Source organism: Rhineura floridana, chromosome 17, assembly GCF_030035675.1.
Source record: "Rhineura floridana isolate rRhiFlo1 chromosome 17, rRhiFlo1.hap2, whole genome shotgun sequence".
NCBI classification, from domain to species: Eukaryota; Metazoa; Chordata; class Lepidosauria; order Squamata; family Rhineuridae; genus Rhineura; species Rhineura floridana.
Genome location: NC_084496.1, coordinates 27044916 through 27063068, shown reverse-complemented (window position 1 = coordinate 27063068; position 18153 = coordinate 27044916). Strand labels below are relative to the sequence as shown.

Below are 18153 nucleotides of genomic sequence, written 5' to 3'. Positions count from 1 at the left end.
AGTTAAAACACAATGCGATAAAATACATTAATACAATATATAAACAATACAGCAGCAACAACAATACTAGTGCAGGGTAAGAGGCATTTCAGTCATAGAAGTTAACCCTCCCCGGTTAAAACACTTTTATGAATGAAAAAGGTATCCCTGATTGATCAGTTGGCAGTTGTTTTTTTAAAAAAATATTTGTTTTATCACAAGTAAAAAGTAAACGCATAATAGCAACATGCAATAAAAATGTACTAAAATTTTAAACAAAACATTATGCAAATTCATTAGATGAATTGACCTTTTCCCACAGCACTATTCCCTCCCCCCCCCGCAGTTCCCCCCCACCCCAGGAGTTCCAGATGCAAGCGACCTGCCTGAGCAGACCGTGGGAGAATCAGGGCCTCCTTCAAACTGCATCTCTGCTCACTTTAAGGACACTTGCTTGCTTGCCTCTTCTCCAACTCCCCTCCTGCAAACTCATTTACAAGGGACTAAGCCCCATTGGGCACTATGGGACTTACTTCTGAGTAGACATACCTAGGATTGCACTCTTCAGTATGCAAGGCAGGGATGAGGGACCTGCAGCTTAAAGGCTGTTGGACTCCCATTCCCATCAGCATGGCCAGCATAGCCAGTGGTTAAAGATGATGGGAGCTGTAGTTCCAGAGCACCTTGAGGACTGCAGGCTCGCCATTCCTGATGGAAGACTTAAGCAGGGGTTCCCAAACTGTGGTCCACGGACCACCAGCGGCCCTCAAGCTTCATTCAGCTGGTCCATGGCCTGTCTGTAAAAATACAAGTAAAAATCACTTCTAGACAGTACCTTAGAGTTGATACAACAGGCAGAAAAATCCTTAAGGGGTCCACCAAGACCCTCAGCCATTTTCAAGTGGTTTGTGGTGGAAAAATCAGGGGGCCGCTGATGTACTGAACCCCCTGAGCACCTCCTACTGACTCACCACAATTTTAATACCCCCATCTAAAAACAGGGGGTAACAAGGGTGGGCACAAAAGGCACGGTGGGAGGCAGGGTGGGTAGGAAAAGCTGCAGCGACCCAGCCGAGAGCTGGAAATGGGGTTTTACATGCCAGACGTCTGAAGGGGTGGAAGCAGCCCCCCCATGAAATGGTTTATTATTGTTATTATCGTTGTTGTTGTTATTTCCATGCAAGTTATCTTGGGGCCCTAACAGCAGGGCAGAACTCCAATAAATAAATAAAAGTCATTCTTCCTCTGTTTAGCTCTGCTTCCGCTTCGTCTGCTGTCTCCCTTGTCTTTAAGTTTTAGAGTCGCTGTAGGCTCCTCCGGGCACAGCCCTCCCTCCTCTTATACTCTGGAAAGTGCGCTACGCCAGCTGCCCTATCACAACGAGAGTCGCCCCCCTCTCTTTATTTACTTATGCCTTGGCTCCTCCTGTGCTTTTAACAGCTGCTCATCAGGCAGAAGTTCAACCGAGGCAGCTTTCCATCCTCCCGGCTAAGTCAAGCCGAGCGCGCTGCAGGCATTTCAACAGACTGAAGGCCCTGATGAGCGGCCCAGAGGAGGGAGAGGAGTCGTTCTGGAGACGCTCAGAGGCCCTCTCGTTCGTCGGTGCTTCCTCCTCGGCTGCGGCTCCGCCCAGGCAAAAGAGAGGGGAGGGGGAAAGTGATCCGCAGCGGCGGCAGCGGCTCCAGGGGGCGGCGCTGGAGAGGCTGCCGGGAAGGAAGAGGCCGAGTGGAAGGCTGGCTGGCGTGGGGTGAGTGGCTCGGGCCGGAGGCGGAGCGGGCTGCGTCTCGCTTCCTTCCAGCTCAGCCCTGCGCAGCGGATCGAGAGGACGAGGCCGAGCTGCACGGGTAGGCTGCTGGGCGCTCTCGATCCCTCTCGTTCTCTAGAGGCAATCGGGGCGAGGGGTGTTCTGCCCCCCCCAAAAAAAGAGATCTAGGCGGGCATTACTTCCTGCAAAAACAACATAAGAAAGATCCGCACTGCATTGCACCGCACCGTATTGCGATGCAAACCGCGCTTTGCGAGCAAGCCCTGCTGGGTGCATGAGGAGCGCGGCTTTCTTCCAGAGGCGGCGTGGAAGCGCGCGCGCTCGAAGATAAGCTCAGAGCCCTGTCACCGTCGGCGGCCTGAATTCTGGGAAGGAGCAAGTAAACCAGGAGCGGGGAGCCTCAGGCCCGGGACCGAGTGCGGCCCTTCAGGCCTTTCTGTTCTGCCCTTTGCACGCTCCCCAGGCGACGCCCCTTACGGGCCTTGCTCTGCACCCACTGGGAGTCCTTTTGCTTGGCTGGAAAGTGACTCTTGAATTGGGATCGCTTCTGTTCCTTGCCTGCATGCAGGATGGAGAGAGAGAGAGTGTTGGCTCCATGCCCCACCACCACATGCCCCCACCAGCACATGCCCCCATCAGCACCACCACGAGGGTTCTCCACAAGAGAATAAGGTCCTCTGTCTGGGGAAAAAAATCTCACGTATTGCAAGCGCTGGGTGGTGATGCCTCTCTGCTGCCTTTGTATTTAAAAACTCCTGTGCCATTCTTGAAAAGCTGCACTGGAGGAAGAAGTTCCACAGGTGAAGTCCTGTGCCTCCCAGCTCCGCACATGCTCTCTGGCAGATCCACAGAGAGGCTCTTCCCGCCTGGCCCTTACCGTGAATTCTGGGATGGAATCATGGCCCGCAAACCAAGTCCGCACTGCAAGGCGTACTGCGCACAGATCTGTGCGCTTTGCTGCCTTCACGTTTCAAGGCTCCTGTGCCTCCAAAGAGGCCACTGTTGAAGGTAGAAGGGGAACAGGTGCAGAGGTACATGGCGGTTGTTGGGTTTTTGTCAGTCTTGTCGGTTTGAAATGTATAGTTGTCCTGCCATGGATTGGGGCTTTATGGTTGAGAAAAAAGGTGAGTGCAGGTCGGGGGACATGATAGAGGCATATAAAATTATGTATGGCGTGCAGAAATTGGATAGAGACATGTTTTTCTCCCTCTCTCATAACATCAGAACTCGGAGACATCCAATTAAGTTGAATGTTGGGAGATTCAGGGCCGCCAAACGAAAGTACTTCCTTCATGCAATGCATGGTTAAAGGATGGAATTCGCTTGCACAGGAGCACTAGTGTCCCTTCATGATAGTCACAGCCACTCCCCTCCCCCCTTTTTATTGCTGCTGGGTTGAGAATGAGATCCTTGTTAATGCCTTCTCCCACAACAACAACACGTCCCTAGGAGACGATAAGTGTGAAAGGGGAGTGTGTTAACTATTGAGAAGGGCCTTCTCCATAGCTGACTCACCTCCTTTAATTCTGATTGGCTGCAATCAGCAGGAAGAGACAAGGAAGCATGTGAGAAGACTCTTCTTGGTGGCTAACATGCTGATTGGCTTGTAAGATCCTGGAGACATGGATGCCTTAATTCAACACCATTAGTACCATATTATCTCAGGCTGCTGCCCTTGTTTCCTCCTCTGTATAATACGGATATGTTTTATTGTTTTACTGTTTTTACATTTTATAGTGCTGGTCATTGATTGTAGTAAATGATGATTGATTGATTGATACACACACCCAAGACTCTGGATGACTGCACTCCTGCACAGGAGGCAGACAGCCGCCCACTTGGAAGGCTTGAAAAGAGGATTGGACAAGTTCCAGGTGGGGAGAGTGCGGTTGCACTCAGGTCCTGCTTGCGGACTTCCCATGGGCTTCTGTTAGACTGCAGATAACAGGGTGTTGGACTAGGTGGGCCTTTGGCTTGATCCAGCAGCCAGGGTCTTTTTATGTCCTTAAGCACTCTGTGCATGCCCAGATACTCATCTTGCATGCATGCACCACATTCCTTGTGCACTCATGTGTGGAGACCAAATATCTGTCATTTTCCCAATCTTAAGTACAGTTCTCCACATTTCTGCAGCAATTTGTGATTTTTGTAATTTGTGATTTTTTTCATGAAAATTCTCCAGCCTTTCCACATGAGTTTCTCCTAATAAACACATCGTCGTAATCAGATTTGACTAAAGTGCACATTTTTGCAAGCACTTTCTCGTCATATAATTCATTAATGTTATTTTCACTGGTATAATTTTTTTTGCACACTTTCCCTTCTGGGAGGAAGGGTACAAATTTAATAAATAAATAAATAATAAAATAAATGTGAATTTTTCTAAACATTGCTTGGTTGACGAACGGCACTGGGAAAAAATGAGTAAGTGTGAATTTTGGAGACTGGCTGCGTTCAGTTCTCATTGTTTCGGAAAGTGCAAAGTTGATAGATTAGGCTTGCAATGCGAACTGAATCAAATTTCTTACCCATCTGTAGTGGAGACACACATCTGAATTGTGGGAAGGGATATCGTCCTATAAATCCAGTTGCATTGCAAGTCAGTACGCAGAGAGAGAGAGAGAGAGAGCTGTGTGTTATCTCTGCATTTAAGCAAAGGGCTGCTTCCTCTAAACTTATCCTATTTGTTTTCCTTCAGAGTTTTTGTGTCTTTAACAGCTGCATAAGGGGAAGAAATTAAGGAGGTGGACCTCTTCCTGATTACTCCCAACTCCAGGTAAGGTTGCCATTCTTAGATGGGACGTGGCTCCTCTGCCATTTAAAAAAAAAAGCCTTGCCATACCAACTGAGTCCCTACCCTGCCCCTTAAATCATATTTGGAAGTATTTAACCATGAAGGGAATAGCCAACGTGGTGCCCTCCGGATGTTGCTGGACTACAGCTCCCATCATCCCTGTGCATTGACCATGCTGGCTGGGGCTGTCGGGAGTTTGGAGTCCGACAGCATCAGAAGGATGCCCCATTGGCTGCCTCTGGCTGAGCAACAGAATGTGAGTTTTGGAGCCCTCCTTGTGCTTGTCAGGATTGTGGAGTGGAACATGACAGTTCATGATGACCTTGCCCCATGCAAGGACTTCCAGATTGAAGTGGGGGGGGGGGTTCATTTGTCACGGGGGATTCCATTTTTGGCAGTCTCCTCTTGGTGGATGTAGCACACGCTTTATTTCTATTTTTTAACCGTATTCTGTTATTATTTCAAGATTGCAGTTTGTTGAAATCCAACTAGAACAAATTAGGGTGGTTGTTTTTTTTAAAGGAAAAGAAAAAAAACAAGAATAAGAAAAGAATGAACAGAACTAAGCAAAATTAATTTGCAAAGTATGATTTGCAATTACAATGAATAAGATAAAAAAGGTCTTTTGATTCTGTTTATGGAGTTACGCTTTTATCCGCTCCTGAGCTGTATGTATAACTTATATCCCACTTTTCCTCCAAGGAGCTCAAGGTGGTTCGTGGGCCGCCCCCTCCCCATTTCATCCTCACAACAATCCTTTGAGGTAGGTTAGGCTGAGAGAGGGCGAGTGAGTGGCTCCAGTGAGCTTCATGGCTGAGTGGAGATTTGAACCCTGGTCTCCCAGGTCCCAGTCTGACACTCTGATTGCTATACCGGCTTCTCCATGTTCCACTCCTTAATCACATGATTGGAGGCTATGGCTATGGCTATGGCTGACTGCCTAAACGGACTGGGACCTAGGTATCTGCCTGCCTACCTTCCCTTCTTTAGTCATGCCCGTGGCACGACAGCCAGGGAAGAGGGCCTGTTGCAAGTGCCTATTATACCTGAATCCCAATTGGCTAAACTCACAACAGAGCCTTCCCTGTCATGGCCCCTAGACTGTGGAATGCCCTCCCCTGTGAGGTAAGATCAGCCCCCTCTCTTCCCATTTTTACATGGCTGCTGAAGACCCATCTTTCTATACAAGCATTTGGTTAAATTTCTACCCTTTGTGCCAGTATACTGATATTTTATGGATTTGTTTATGTATGGTGTATGTTTTTGTGCTTTTAAATCTTTGTATTTGTATACAAATGCTTTGTATTTTTAAACCTACGTAATCCGCCTCGGGATCCACATTCCAGGTGAGAAGTGGATAATAATTATAATTATTATTATTCCACTATGGTTTCATGTGCCATGTGCTAGCAACATAAGAACATAAAAAGTTGCTCTGTACTGGAGCAGAAGCTTTGTCCATCTATCCCAGGGTGGGGATTCTGTGGCCCTCTAATTCTGGATATTATGACTGTTCTCTGCTAGTTGATTGGTTGAAAGGGAATAACAGTCAGTCTTTGATGGGCGTTTCTGTTTGTTTTCGTCAGTTAAAAGCTGTCGCGATGGCTGCAAAACCCATCCTGGACTCAAAGCAGGCCGAGGAGGTGGTGCAAGGCATCCCAACTGAGGTGGTGTGCACGGCCTTTGCAAATACAATCCTGGTAGTGGTGACCCAGTATCGGAAGATGGGGACCCTTGTCTCGGTGGAGCCCAGCGTGGTTGCTGACGGCATCAGCAGACCTTTGCTCACCACAAAAGTACTCCTTGGCAAAGACGAGGTTTGTTCTTTCGTCAGAACTTGCAAACTGGCAAACATCGTGGAAATTGTATACAGTGACTAGAACAGTTATTCGTTTAGTTGCTTGTTTATTTATTTATTTTTTAAAACTTATATACCGCCCGACTAGCAATAGCTCTCTGGGCGGTGAACATAGATACAATACAATATAATACAAAAACATCAGTCTAAAATCAAATTTCACAATCTAAAAACAGCAAAGGCTAAAATCAAATTACAAACATTACAATCATTAACAAAAAAATTAAAATGCCTCGGAGTAGAGAAAGGTTTTAACCTGGCGCCGAAAGGATGATAGTGTTGTTCAGCTGGAAAGGCTCCTAGAGTGGCTTGAAAACAACACTTCATCCCTGCACGCAGGCCTTCAGCCTAAAAAGATATGACACAAAAGGAAAAAAGGATGGGGAGGGTAGAGGAAAACAAGAGCCAAATCATTAACTACCATTACAGCAACCGGCTGTGGTGAAAATGGGCTGCTTGTTGGGTCCCTGAGAAATAGCCAGGCAGCCTGACCTTCCTGTAATGCCACCTTCTCATCACTCCTGCTGTGGGAGATAGACTCACGAGAGCCCAGTTGATACCATTCCCCCCAGAACAGATGGTCTTGCTGCTCTTCCTCACAGAGCAACTGGCTCCGAAATCATCTGAAAATGTAATCTTAAAACAATTCAGTCATGGAAGTTTAAAAGGGCAGCAATTGGATCTTCACAAAGCAGTACCCAGAGATGCCTGTTGATAACAGATAGGTCTTTGGCTTAGCTGCCTGTGAGAGAGCAAACAGTGATGAGATCCAGTCAACTTCCTGGCCCTGTGGGGCGAGGGTGCAGGTGTGCTTTCTAGATTCTCGGTGCCACAAGGGAAAAGATCCTGTCACTCATGCCAACTCGCCATTTAACTGCAGTCAGGGTGGGAATGACAGCTGGAGCTGTGAGCAAGTGGCTTGGGAGAGCTTTCCATAGGCATGGAGCCATACTACAGAAGGCCTATGCGCTAACTGAGGCCAGGTTCTCACAGCCAGCAGACAAAATGGTAATCCTATTTTTTGGATTGTACTACTTCAGGCTGCATGCCAAGAAATCCATGCATGTAGAACATAAGCATGTCAAGGTGGAAGGTTCTATCCAAGCCTGCTTGTAGGCTTCCCATGGCCATCTGCTTGGCCACTGTGAGAACAGGATGCTGGACTGGAGGAGCCTTAGGCCTGATCTAGCACAGCTGTTCTTATGTTCCTGACACGCTGGTTTTCTAAGTGCAGGGAGAAGCTTGTGGGTTTTGTGTGTGTGTGTGTTTGCCTCACTGTTTGTGAGCAGTTTATCTACTGAGCCTCCAGCTGTAAGTGTCTGACATAGCACAGGGTTGTTGTTTTTTAAAGAAAAACCCGGTTTACCACCTTGTCTGGGTTGACTGCAGTGTGGCCCAATCTCTGTGGAAAACCTTCCCCAGAGACCAGACTTGGAGCCTGGGAAGTGACGACACAAAAGAGAGTACCTCCAAGCATGTCCAAAACGACTTTCACCCACTTGATAGCCCATGACTTATCAGTTAGGGGAATTAGGGGTGTGTGTTTGTGTGTGTGAGAGAAATCCGGGTCTAGAGGTTGACTCTTCTCTCTCTAACAAGATTTGTAAGGTTTTCCTGTGCCTTAGCGAAACTCCCAGATCTTGCTGTCGGACATTGGCTGGGCCCCCACCACTAGGACATGGGAGGCAAAGTTTGGGAGATGCCTCATCTGAGGGATGGTCTGTTTGATTTTCAGCCTCTTGTCCACATCTGTGCCAAGCATCTAGTGATGTCGGTCTCTCAGGAAGCTGGAAACAAGCCAGTTCTCCTGGCAATAGCCTTGAAGGACAGAAGCATTGAAGGGATCCGTACCCTGCAAGACATGATCCGCCGGTGCCGAGTGTGGTGAGACTGGGCCTCGAGCGGTGTGGGAGATGATGGCTCACCTGGATTAATCCTCTTTCTTTACTTGAGGTATTTGGCCCTTTCAGCTAGGCCTTGTTTTGGATGTGCCTTTGCCATAGAGAGACTTCTTTTTTTCTTCAGGTTGATTACGGAATTTCGAGTATGGAAGACCAAATACCCAGGACACCAGTCTCTCAAAACTTATGCATGCAATTCACACAGAAACCATCTTGAGTTCCTAATGTGGATCTATGATGAGCGAGCTGGCTGTATATTCTGCATCTCAATAAATGAACTCCCCAAAGATCCATTCTGAAACTCCATTGAGTCTGTATACAGCATTCAAGATGAAGAAGTCTGAATGGCCTTGACTTCCAGAGCTCTCTTTCCCCTTAAGGGCTGAGCTCATTTGAACAAGCTTGTTCTCCTAGGGAGTCTTTAATTGTGCTTTTCATGGGGGCACTTTTAAGTTAAGCATTTGTAAAAGGACTGTTGATTTCAACGGGAGAGCTAAATGGTGCTTAGGGCCGCAATCCTATGTACACTTAACCTGGGAGTATATTCCATTGAGTGCAGTGGGGTTTACTTCTGAGTAAATGTGTATAAGATTGCTCTGTCAACCCCTCCGGTTGATGTCAATGTATTTGAAACTACTTACAAACAGCTGAAATGGGTCTTGTCTTGTGCCTCACCTGTTTGGAAAGACCTAGGCAAGCCCAGAATAACCTCAGGGACACCCTCCAACAGAGGGCAAAGAGCTTTGCAGTGGGCCAGGGGGCAGAGAAATAGGGAAATTGCAGTGTCTACATGCACACCCTTTGGTGTGCTTAAGCAACTCCTTGAGGTCTGGTCACTTGGCCCAACTTGCTGCTCTGTCCTTGCAGCGAGTAAGGATGGCGACAGCTCGAAGCAAGACATTTGCTGCAGTGGCTCATATATTCTGGAACCTTCTTCCAGGGAAGATATTAAAATCTACATCTTTGCTGGGACCTAGATGCAGTTGTAACACTTTTCCTCCCTTCTTGTTGATACTTTATTTTTGTTCTGTGGCTAGTTTTCTTGTCTTATGCTCCTTTTTATTTCTGTTTATTCTGCTTGGCAATGGTTTTACATTTTATGTTACAAATTGCCCACCGCTTCGAGCCTTGGAAGAGCAAATTTATAAGTAAATTTGGATCCCAGCTTAACACTCAAGAAACAATCAAAATTAAACAACACAGTGCCGTGCTTACAATCCAGTGGGAAAGAAAACTTTAATATGTCAGGATATACTTTCTTGACCAGTCATTTTTAGTATAGTAAAAATAAATAAATGTACTGCCCTCAAGTCGATTCCGACTTATGGTGACCCTATGAATAGGGTTTTCGTGAGGCTGAGAGGCAGTGACTGGCCCAAGGTCACCTAGTGAGCTTCATGGCTATGTGGGGATTCGAACCCTGGTCTCCCAGGTCGTAGTCCAACACCTTAAGATCATTGTTAAGATCTTAAGAACATCGTTATAGTGCAGGGGACAAGGGATGCACCCACACATTATAAGGTGCCACTTTAAAACAAAAACCGGTACTGTATACAGTATTGTACTTGGGGACATTATCATATCAGTATATCAGAATCCATGGTACAGTGAGTTGCAGTATAGCGAGGTTCTACTGGACATTTGGCCTGGGAAATTGTCTCTCCAATACAGTTAAAGGCAGAGAACGGTGTTTTTAAAAAGGCAAGTGGGACCTGCAACAAAATGTTGCAGTGTGAAGTACTCCTTGTTCAGCATTCCAGCCAGCTGCCCATGCCTTTCTCCAGTGTACTCTATTCTGTTCCTTCCCCCTCCTTGGTTTTCTGCCTCCATCCCCACCACAACTGTCAGTCACTTTTCCAGAGCCACTGAGCATGCTCAGTCCCCTTTGGATTGTTTTTAGGTTTCCCCCCTTTAACATTGTACCTTTGCAAACTCCAAGGTTCCCTCTCTTTCTCTTGTGCATGGGTGGTGGTGATTTGGCGACACAAAGAACGACGCTCACAGTCTGAACACTGGAAATAGAGGAAATAATATACTTCCATTGTTATTAAGAAGAAACCATTCTTTTGAAATGTACTTGGCTGACTGTTACTATGTAATACGCTTATTGCAGTGCAAACAGGCTGTCAAATTAAGATTCCTGTTCCCCCCCCTCCCCATGGGTGTAGTATCATTTTCCACATACTGAACTTTCAAGGCCATTGATGGATGTTTGTGTCTGCTCCCACCCTCTTGCATCAGCTCCTAAGCGGCAATCATAATCTGTGGCTTCCAGCAGCTTCTCTGTGGTTGTTGAAAATACTCATAAAGCCGCCAGTGAAAATTCCCCAGCCTTCTCAATTTTATTTCATTTCTGTAATATAAATTTTATCATACTAAATCAATAATAACATATTACCTCTGTTACATTTGTCAACTGACCAGCTTAACGACAAGCATTAAAATCCATAGAGATGATGCATGGTATTGATGCAAAATTTAATATCCCGATGCCTTCGGTAAGTGATTGTGTCAGTCCGTGTGTGTAGACAATCTTTTCTGTTAATTTCTCGCTGCTAGAAAAATGTATCAAATACCTTGAATTTCTTCTCCCCTCCTTAAAACGAATAAAGTTGCATTCCTATACACACTTTCTTGTGAGTAGGTCCCATTAAGCAACATGGCTTACTTCAGAGTAGATATAGAGGATTGTGCTGGAAGCTTCCTGCCTAGTCCCCAAATCTTCCAGACATCCCAGAATAATGCATCTTGGCCCAGCATTTGTTACTCCAATAATTTTTTTTCAAATGTCTTGGTTCCAACGTGTCTATTTTAGGAATTGTCTGGTTGATGGTGACCCATGACAGGGCCTTCTCGATGATGGTCCCCCATTTGTGGAATATCCTCCCTAGTGAGGTGTGTCAGTCTCCCACACTATTAAGGGAAATTTAAAATCATACCAGCTTACTCAGGCATTTGATGGCTGAAAGTGCTGTCCCTGGCAACCCTAAAATTATTAGTCTGAGAGTAGGTTATTGCTTTTAGGAGTTTTTAACTGTTTTTTAGAAGTTTTTAGTACTGACATGTTTGCCACCCCGGGCTCCTTTGGAGGAAGGTGTGCGATGTAAATTTAATGATAATAATATGTGCAAACACTGCCACCATTTATTAGCAGATCTGCAGCGACATTATTACTACTACTACTGTTCAATTTATTAGTCACTTCACACATAAGGGGTTTTAGAGCAATTTAAAGGCATAAAGTAGCATACAAACAAACTGCGATAAAGCCATACAATAACCTATAAAACAAACCCAATAAAACGGCAGCAAAAGCATACTCTTAATAGACAGCAAAGCTATCATGATCCGTCAAATCCCTGGGAGAAGTTTTTACATGGCATTGAAAGGATGTTAATGATGGCACCAGGAGGACCTTGCTGGGGACCGCATTCCACAAGCAGGGACCCACCACTGAAAAGGCCCTCTCTCTTGTAACCACCCACCAAACCTCCCTCGGAGGAGGCACCCAGAGGAGGGTTGCAGATGAAGATTGAAGGGTCCAGGTAGGTGTAAACTGGTGGAGAGATTGTGGTCCTAAAACGTAGAGTTGTATCCTCAGCATGAAGGCTCTGCAGCAGCATAAACCTTTGCTCATCTTCCATAGAATTAAGGGCCAATGTGCAACTGACTTAGCGTGATTTTGAGTTAAATTGGTGCATGGTGATAATATAATTGGATCAAAAATGCTGCCAGATACTTTGATATATCACCTCCAAGATCCTTACCCCACTTCTTTTAAAAGCCCGCTTTTATTTTTATATTTTTCATTCAGTGAACCGGGCTGTATTTATCCCTAGGATGCTGTGGGAGTAGGAACAGAGCTGACCCCTCTGGGAGACGATTCCGAGACCCAACTCTCCCATGAGCTTGCCATGTGGCCTTGCCCTCAGTTTCCATATCTGTGAAATGGGAATAGTGATGATGACCTACCATGCAGGGACGTTGTGCGATAGGAAGCACAAGATGCTGAAAGTCTTTGGCACGTTGGAAAACCTGGGGCACCTCTGTCATGGCTGTGGGTTGCCTGTTGGCCTACAGGGCCTGCCTTCCCTCCCAAGTAAGCCTGCTTTTCTGCTGGAGACCCCTACTGCTAATGGAAGTTGTTTCTCTCGGATGCTCTGGGTGTGGGGCTATGCGTATGCGCCCAATCCTCCTTTAGTGGGAGGAGCCTCTCCTGGGTCTAGTCTTCCTTTCCAAACTGTTGCAAGGGCTGGAAGGGACATTGCAATCAGTTGCACTAACCCCCAGCTAGGAAATAGGGGCCCTGGAACCGGGGGGCCAGCCTCTGCCCCACCCCCAGATCCCTCGAGACGATTTAGAGGACAACTCTCAGTGACTGGGGCTGATGGGAGCGTTAGTCCAAATCATCTAGAGGGCACCAGGTGAGCAGAGGCTGCTCTAACCAGTGTCTGCGGGTAATTGGACTGTTCCTCCCCGACGTAGCAGCATCTCCAGAAGGAATAGGCTGTAGGGTAAGAGTGAGGAACCTGTGGCCCTCCAGATGTTACTGGACTCCAGCCGCAGCCAGGATGGCCGGTGGGCAGGATGATGGGAGCTTGGGAGACCCACAGTTTCCTCACCTGCTGCTGTAGGTCTCTAGAAATCAGAGATGGCTGGGGGTTTGCTAGAGCTGAAGGTGCCCGGATCGTCATGCCCATTGCGGAGACTTGGTGTGGTGTGTGCTGTATGTCTGCCTGCTGTGGTTCCACCCACTTTGGCCTCATCCTGCTCCACCCTTTACATGCAGCCCCCTGAAGTGTGCCAGGAAGGAAAGCAGCCCTTGGGCTGGGAAAGCTTCCACACCCTACAACAGCAATTCTGTGATGTTGAAATGCTTGGGCAAAGTACTGCAGCTCACTGGAGGCCAGCTAGTGAGTTCATGTCTTGTTCTCTTCTTCCGAAGTCTGGATATCTGGTCAACTGCCTGCTTTGGATGGGGTCCTACTCCCTCTGAAAGAGCAGGATTGTAGTTTGGGGGTGCTCCTGGATCCATCTTCGTCGCTAGAGGCCCAGGTGGACTCAGTGGCCAGGAGTGTCTTTTACCAGCTTTGGCTGGTAAGACAACTGCAGCTGTTTCTGGACTGGGATAGCCTGACTACTGTTGTCCATGCACTGGTAACCTCCAGGCTGGATTACTGTAATGCACTCCATATGGGGCTGCCCTTCAGGTTGATCCAGAAGCTGCAGGTGATTCAAAATTCAGCAGTGCAACTGCTCACTGGGGCAGGATATCGCCAACATGTTACCCTGCTGCTGAAAGAATTGCACTGGCTGCCCTTTAGCTACCAAGTGAAGTTCAAGGTGTTGGTTTTGCTGCATAAAGTCCTATAAAGCCTGGGACCAGAATACCTGAAAGATCGTCTTACCCCTTATATACCCAGCCTCCTGCAGATACCATCTTATCGGAAGGTCCGTTCTGCACAATATAAGAAGTGGACCTTTGGTGTTGTGGCACCTACCCTTTGGAATTTCCTCCCCTTAAATATTAGACAGGCACCATCTCTGTTATCGTTTCGATGCCTACTGAAGACGTTCCTCTTTCAACAAGCCTTTTAAGCAGAGACCTTATCACAGTCTGCATCTGTGTTGGACTTGTCTTTAAGATGTTTTGTAGATGTTTTTAGCGTCTTGTCATTTATTTGCTGCTCTGGGCTCCTGAGAGGAAGAAAATTTTTAATAAAACCCAGAAGTAAGGCCCACAGATTATCTTATTCCCAGTTAAACATGCATGCAGACCTAACCATGTCCACTTAGTCCTGTTGAATTCAATGGGGTTTATTCCCAGGTAAGTGGGGTTAGGATTGCAACCCTAGCCACTATGTTCTGATGCCTCTTGATCCTTGTACCTGAATTTGATTTGTATCCTGTTTTCCCCATGCATGGCACTGAAGAGGGCTATTGCACCTTGCCCTGAAGATTAAACCCTGTAACTTTCTTGTACGATGTAGCAGTCATAATTTCTGTTGTCACCCTGCCTTCTCAGTTTGCAGAGGGACCTGAAATTTGGCAGCCTCTTTCAGGCAGCTGATGCAGCCAGATGCGGTCAATTAAACGGGTGTTTTATTGTGCCAGTGTAAGTTACAAATTGGACAAGTGAATGCCGGGAAAGAATTATTTGGTACCTAAGCATCCATCACTGCACCTTGCAGTGTTGTTCTTCAGACGGAGACATGTGTGAGACATAAAAACAGGCGCATCGATCTGCCAGTCTGCAAGGCAATCTGTACATCTGCTTCTTTGGATGTGGGAGAATTGTTACGAATTTCAAAGACAAGGGAAAACATTGAGATTATCCAACGATCATGCTCAACAAGGGAATTAGTAGCCCACTTTGTATCTTACCGCACCCACGTGGAATGTATGTCTGCAATACTGGTTCAAACCTGTGTACATCAGCCACACGTGTGTCGTGCAATGCATATGTGCCAGAGCTAAAACAAAATTTCACAAAAATTGAAATGTAGCTGCTGTATTATTATTACTATTATTATTAATAATAATATTCCAATATTGGCATTCAATTTTTGTGTTTGAGATCTGGTATTTCTTTATGCATTCAAACTTGCTATGTTTTAGTATGCCAGACACCATTGTCTACACCAGGCCTGGGGAACCTTTGGTTCTGCACATGTCAGACTCCAACTCACATCTACCCCAACCAGTGAAGTCAGTGGTGCTGGGTGCAGCCCCGTGCGTTACAAGTTGGAGTCCAAAAACATCAGCAGGGCCAAAGGTTTCCCAAGCCTGGCCTTCACTGTTATACCTTAGTTACATATGTACCCTGTTATAAGCTCTTTGGAGGGTAGACAGAGTCCAAGTATAACACATAAATTCCAAATCTGCTGTTTGTATATATATAAATATATTTTAAAAATCAGATTTTGAATTCAGGTAGGATTTCAGTTCAGGCATCAATATCCTCTACCCTGAATTCTTGTGCTGGCTAATTTATTCTGCTCTTTGCTAAGATCATGTAATTCTCTGTCTCCTGTTCTCTAAGTTGTCTCCTTTTCACGTTCTAATTATATTTCTACTGCACTGGTGGGCAACCTGTGGGCTCCAGATTTTGACAGACCCCCAAATCCCATCAGCCCCAGACAGTATGGCCAATGAACAGGGATGATAGGAGTTGTAGTCCAACAGTACCTGAAGGTACTAATGTAATGTAAGCAAGTCCTGACATCAAATAGTATTCAGTGAGTTGCATCTGATGTTGTGTAACAAATACTGGAATCAACCATATTGAAAATGCCAAAATATTCAGAAAATGTTTTGTAAATAATTCACTGGAGATCCCCCTCTTTACCGTTTACAGCCCAGTTATCGATTTTGGTGTCCTCACTGCAATATGTTGCTTGGAGTTACTGCCTCGGGGTTATGGGAGGGGGTATTGTTGCCTATTGTTTTAATTGTATTGTTTTAATGTGTTTTAACCTATCCTGAGACCTTCAGGTGAAGGGCAGGTAAGAAATGTCTTTTTGCAATAGTTGACGGGTTAGAGTAGCAATAGCGGCCTACCAAGTGGCAACAGAGGCAGCAAAGAGGGGGTTCTTTGCTGCTTCTATTGCATCTGCAGAATGTTGTCCCAGGAGGTTGTTCCAAGTGGTCCGAAGCCTGGTCGGTCCAGTTGCGCAGGAACCCTTGGAGCACTCTAAAGCCTCCTGTGACGCATTTGCAAAACATTTTGCTGATAAAATTGATCGTCTGAAGAGTTCGATTCCGTACGCCGTGGACACAGGAAGCGGGCCAGAGGCGGCCAGTTGCGATCCGGTCCGGTGGGATCGGTTTCAGCCTCTTCCCTCTGAGGAAGTGGACAAGGTGCTCTCTACTGTGAGACCGACCACCTGTTTGTTTGATCCTTGCCCCACATGGCTCATTATGAGCTGTAAAGAGAGACTGAGCGAAGGGATCAAGGCGGTGGTAAATGCCTCCTTGGAAGAGGGGCACTGCCATCTGCCCTCAAGGAGGCAGTAATAAAACCCATCTTAAAGAAGTCCTCCTTGGATCCCCAAGACTTGAATAACTTCCGCCCAGTCTCCAATTTACCATTTCTGGGCAAGGTGATCGAACGCGTGGTGGCCAAACAGCTACAGACACACTTGGAGGAAGCGGATTATTTAGATCCATTCCAGTCGGGCTTCAGGACTGGACATGGAACTGAAACAGCCTTGGTCGCCCTGGTGGATGATTTGAGGAGGGCGTTGGATAGGGGTGAATACTCATTCCTCATCCTCCTGGATCTCTCTGCGGCTTTTGATACCGTCGACCACGGTATCCTTTTGGATCGCCTGGAGATTGGGAATTGGGGGCACTGTGCTGCAGTGGTTCCGATCCTATCTCTCTGACAGGCACCAATGAGTAGCAGTGGGGGAGGAGGTTTCAGACCCTTGGCCTCTTAATTGTGGTGTGCCACAGGGCTCTATCCTCTCTCCCATGCTATTTAATATCTATGTAAAGCCGCTGGGGGCCATCATCAGGAGATTTGGGTTGCAGTGCCACCAATATGCAGATGACACTCAGCTCTATGTCTCATTCAAGTCCTCACCGGAGTTGGCTGTGGAGACCATTTCCAAGTGCCTGAAGTCCGTAAGTGAATGGATGGGAGGCAACAGGCTGAAACTGAACCCCGACAAGACCGAGGTACTGCTTGTGGGAGACAAGAGAAGATTAGGAGATATTGACCTGGTGCTGAATGGGGTTAGTTTGCCCCTAAAGGACCAGGTTCGCAGCCTCGGGGTCATTCTTGACTCCCAGCTGTCCATGGAGGCTCAGGTATCAGCAGTGAGCCGGGCAGCTTGGTATCAGTTTCATCTGATACAGAGGTTGCGACCCTATCTTCCGGTTCATCTGCTCCCACGGGTAGTGCATGCACTGGTCTCCTCTAGCTTAGACTACTGTAATACGCTCTACGTGGGGCTACCCTTGAAGACGGTCCGGAAATTACAGCTGGTACAGAACGCGGCGGCACGGTTGATTACAAATAGCCACCGGCGGGATCACATCACCCCGGTACTTGAAGATCTACACTGGTTACCAGTTGTTTACCGAACCCAATTCAAGGTGTTGGTATTAACCTTTAAAGCCCTACACGGTTTCGGTCCAGTGTATCTAAAGGAGCGCCTCCAGCATCACCAAGTATGCCGCCTGACGAGATCAGCCTCCCAAGACCTTCTCTCGGTCCCACCAGTTAAAACAGCTAGACTGGTGCGGACCAGAGAGAGGGCATTCTCGGTTGTGGCCCCCACCCTCTGGAACTCACTGCCATACAATCTACGCCATGTCCCTTCCTTGGTAGGTTTCCGTAAAGGACTAAAAACATGGCTATTTCAGCGGGCATATAGAACCCCTAGTTAATTTTAGTTTTATAGTGTACAGATGGGGGTAAACTGAATATGTGATAATTGTATTTATTTGTGTATTTTATAACTGTATTTTAAAATTAATTATGTACGCCGCCTAGAGTGGCTGTTCGCTCAGCCAGATAGGCGGCCTAAAAATAAAATTTTATTATTTTATTATCTTTTTACTGCATTTTTAATGTTTTCACTGCATGGGTTTTTTTTCATTTTCTTTTTAACTTGTAAACCGCTTTGATGTTTTAAAATGAAATATCAATATACAAATATATTTATAAATGAAAGAATTATTATTATATTAGACAGCCAGTGTGGTGTAGTGGTTAAGGTGTTGGACTACAATCTGGGAGATCAGGGTTCGAATCCCCACACAGCCATGAAGCTCACTGGGTGACCTTGGGCCAGTCACTGCCTCTCAGCCTCAGAGGAAGGCAATGGGAAACCCCCTCTGATTACCA

The 18153-nt window shown here is 46.5% G+C and overlaps 1 protein-coding gene across 5 annotated transcripts; it reads left to right on the top strand.

The window, feature by feature from the left end:
* The first annotated feature begins 1443 nt into the window (after nucleotides 1–1443).
* Nucleotides 1444–8591, top strand: PSMG3 (proteasome assembly chaperone 3). 5 transcript variants are annotated; one of them, XM_061599778.1, is made up of 5 exons: nucleotides 1444–1823; nucleotides 4443–4520; nucleotides 5241–5301; nucleotides 6125–6355; nucleotides 8132–8591. In XM_061599778.1, the coding sequence occupies exons 4-5, from the start codon at nucleotides 6140–6142 to the stop codon at nucleotides 8282–8284; spliced, it is 369 nt and encodes a 122-aa protein (XP_061455762.1). In that variant the 5' UTR covers nucleotides 1444–1823; nucleotides 4443–4520; nucleotides 5241–5301; nucleotides 6125–6139; the 3' UTR covers nucleotides 8285–8591. The 5 variants fall into 5 exon arrangements, with proteins under 5 accessions (XP_061455762.1, XP_061455763.1, XP_061455761.1 ...); XM_061599779.1 differs by lacking the exon at nucleotides 5241–5301 and having other exon boundaries at nucleotides 1446–1726; XM_061599777.1 differs by lacking the exon at nucleotides 5241–5301 and having other exon boundaries at nucleotides 1446–1823.
* The last annotated feature ends 9562 nt before the right edge of the window (nucleotides 8592–18153 follow it).

Coding starts and splice junctions, on each gene's coding strand:
- PSMG3 (XM_061599778.1), top strand. CDS start 6,140: ATGGCTGCAAAACCCATCCTGGACTCAAAGCAGGCCGAGGAGGTGGTG. Junction 6,356..8,131: donor TACTCCTTGGCAAAGACGAG/GTTTGTTCTTTC, acceptor TTTGATTTTCAG/CCTCTTGTCCACATCTGTGC.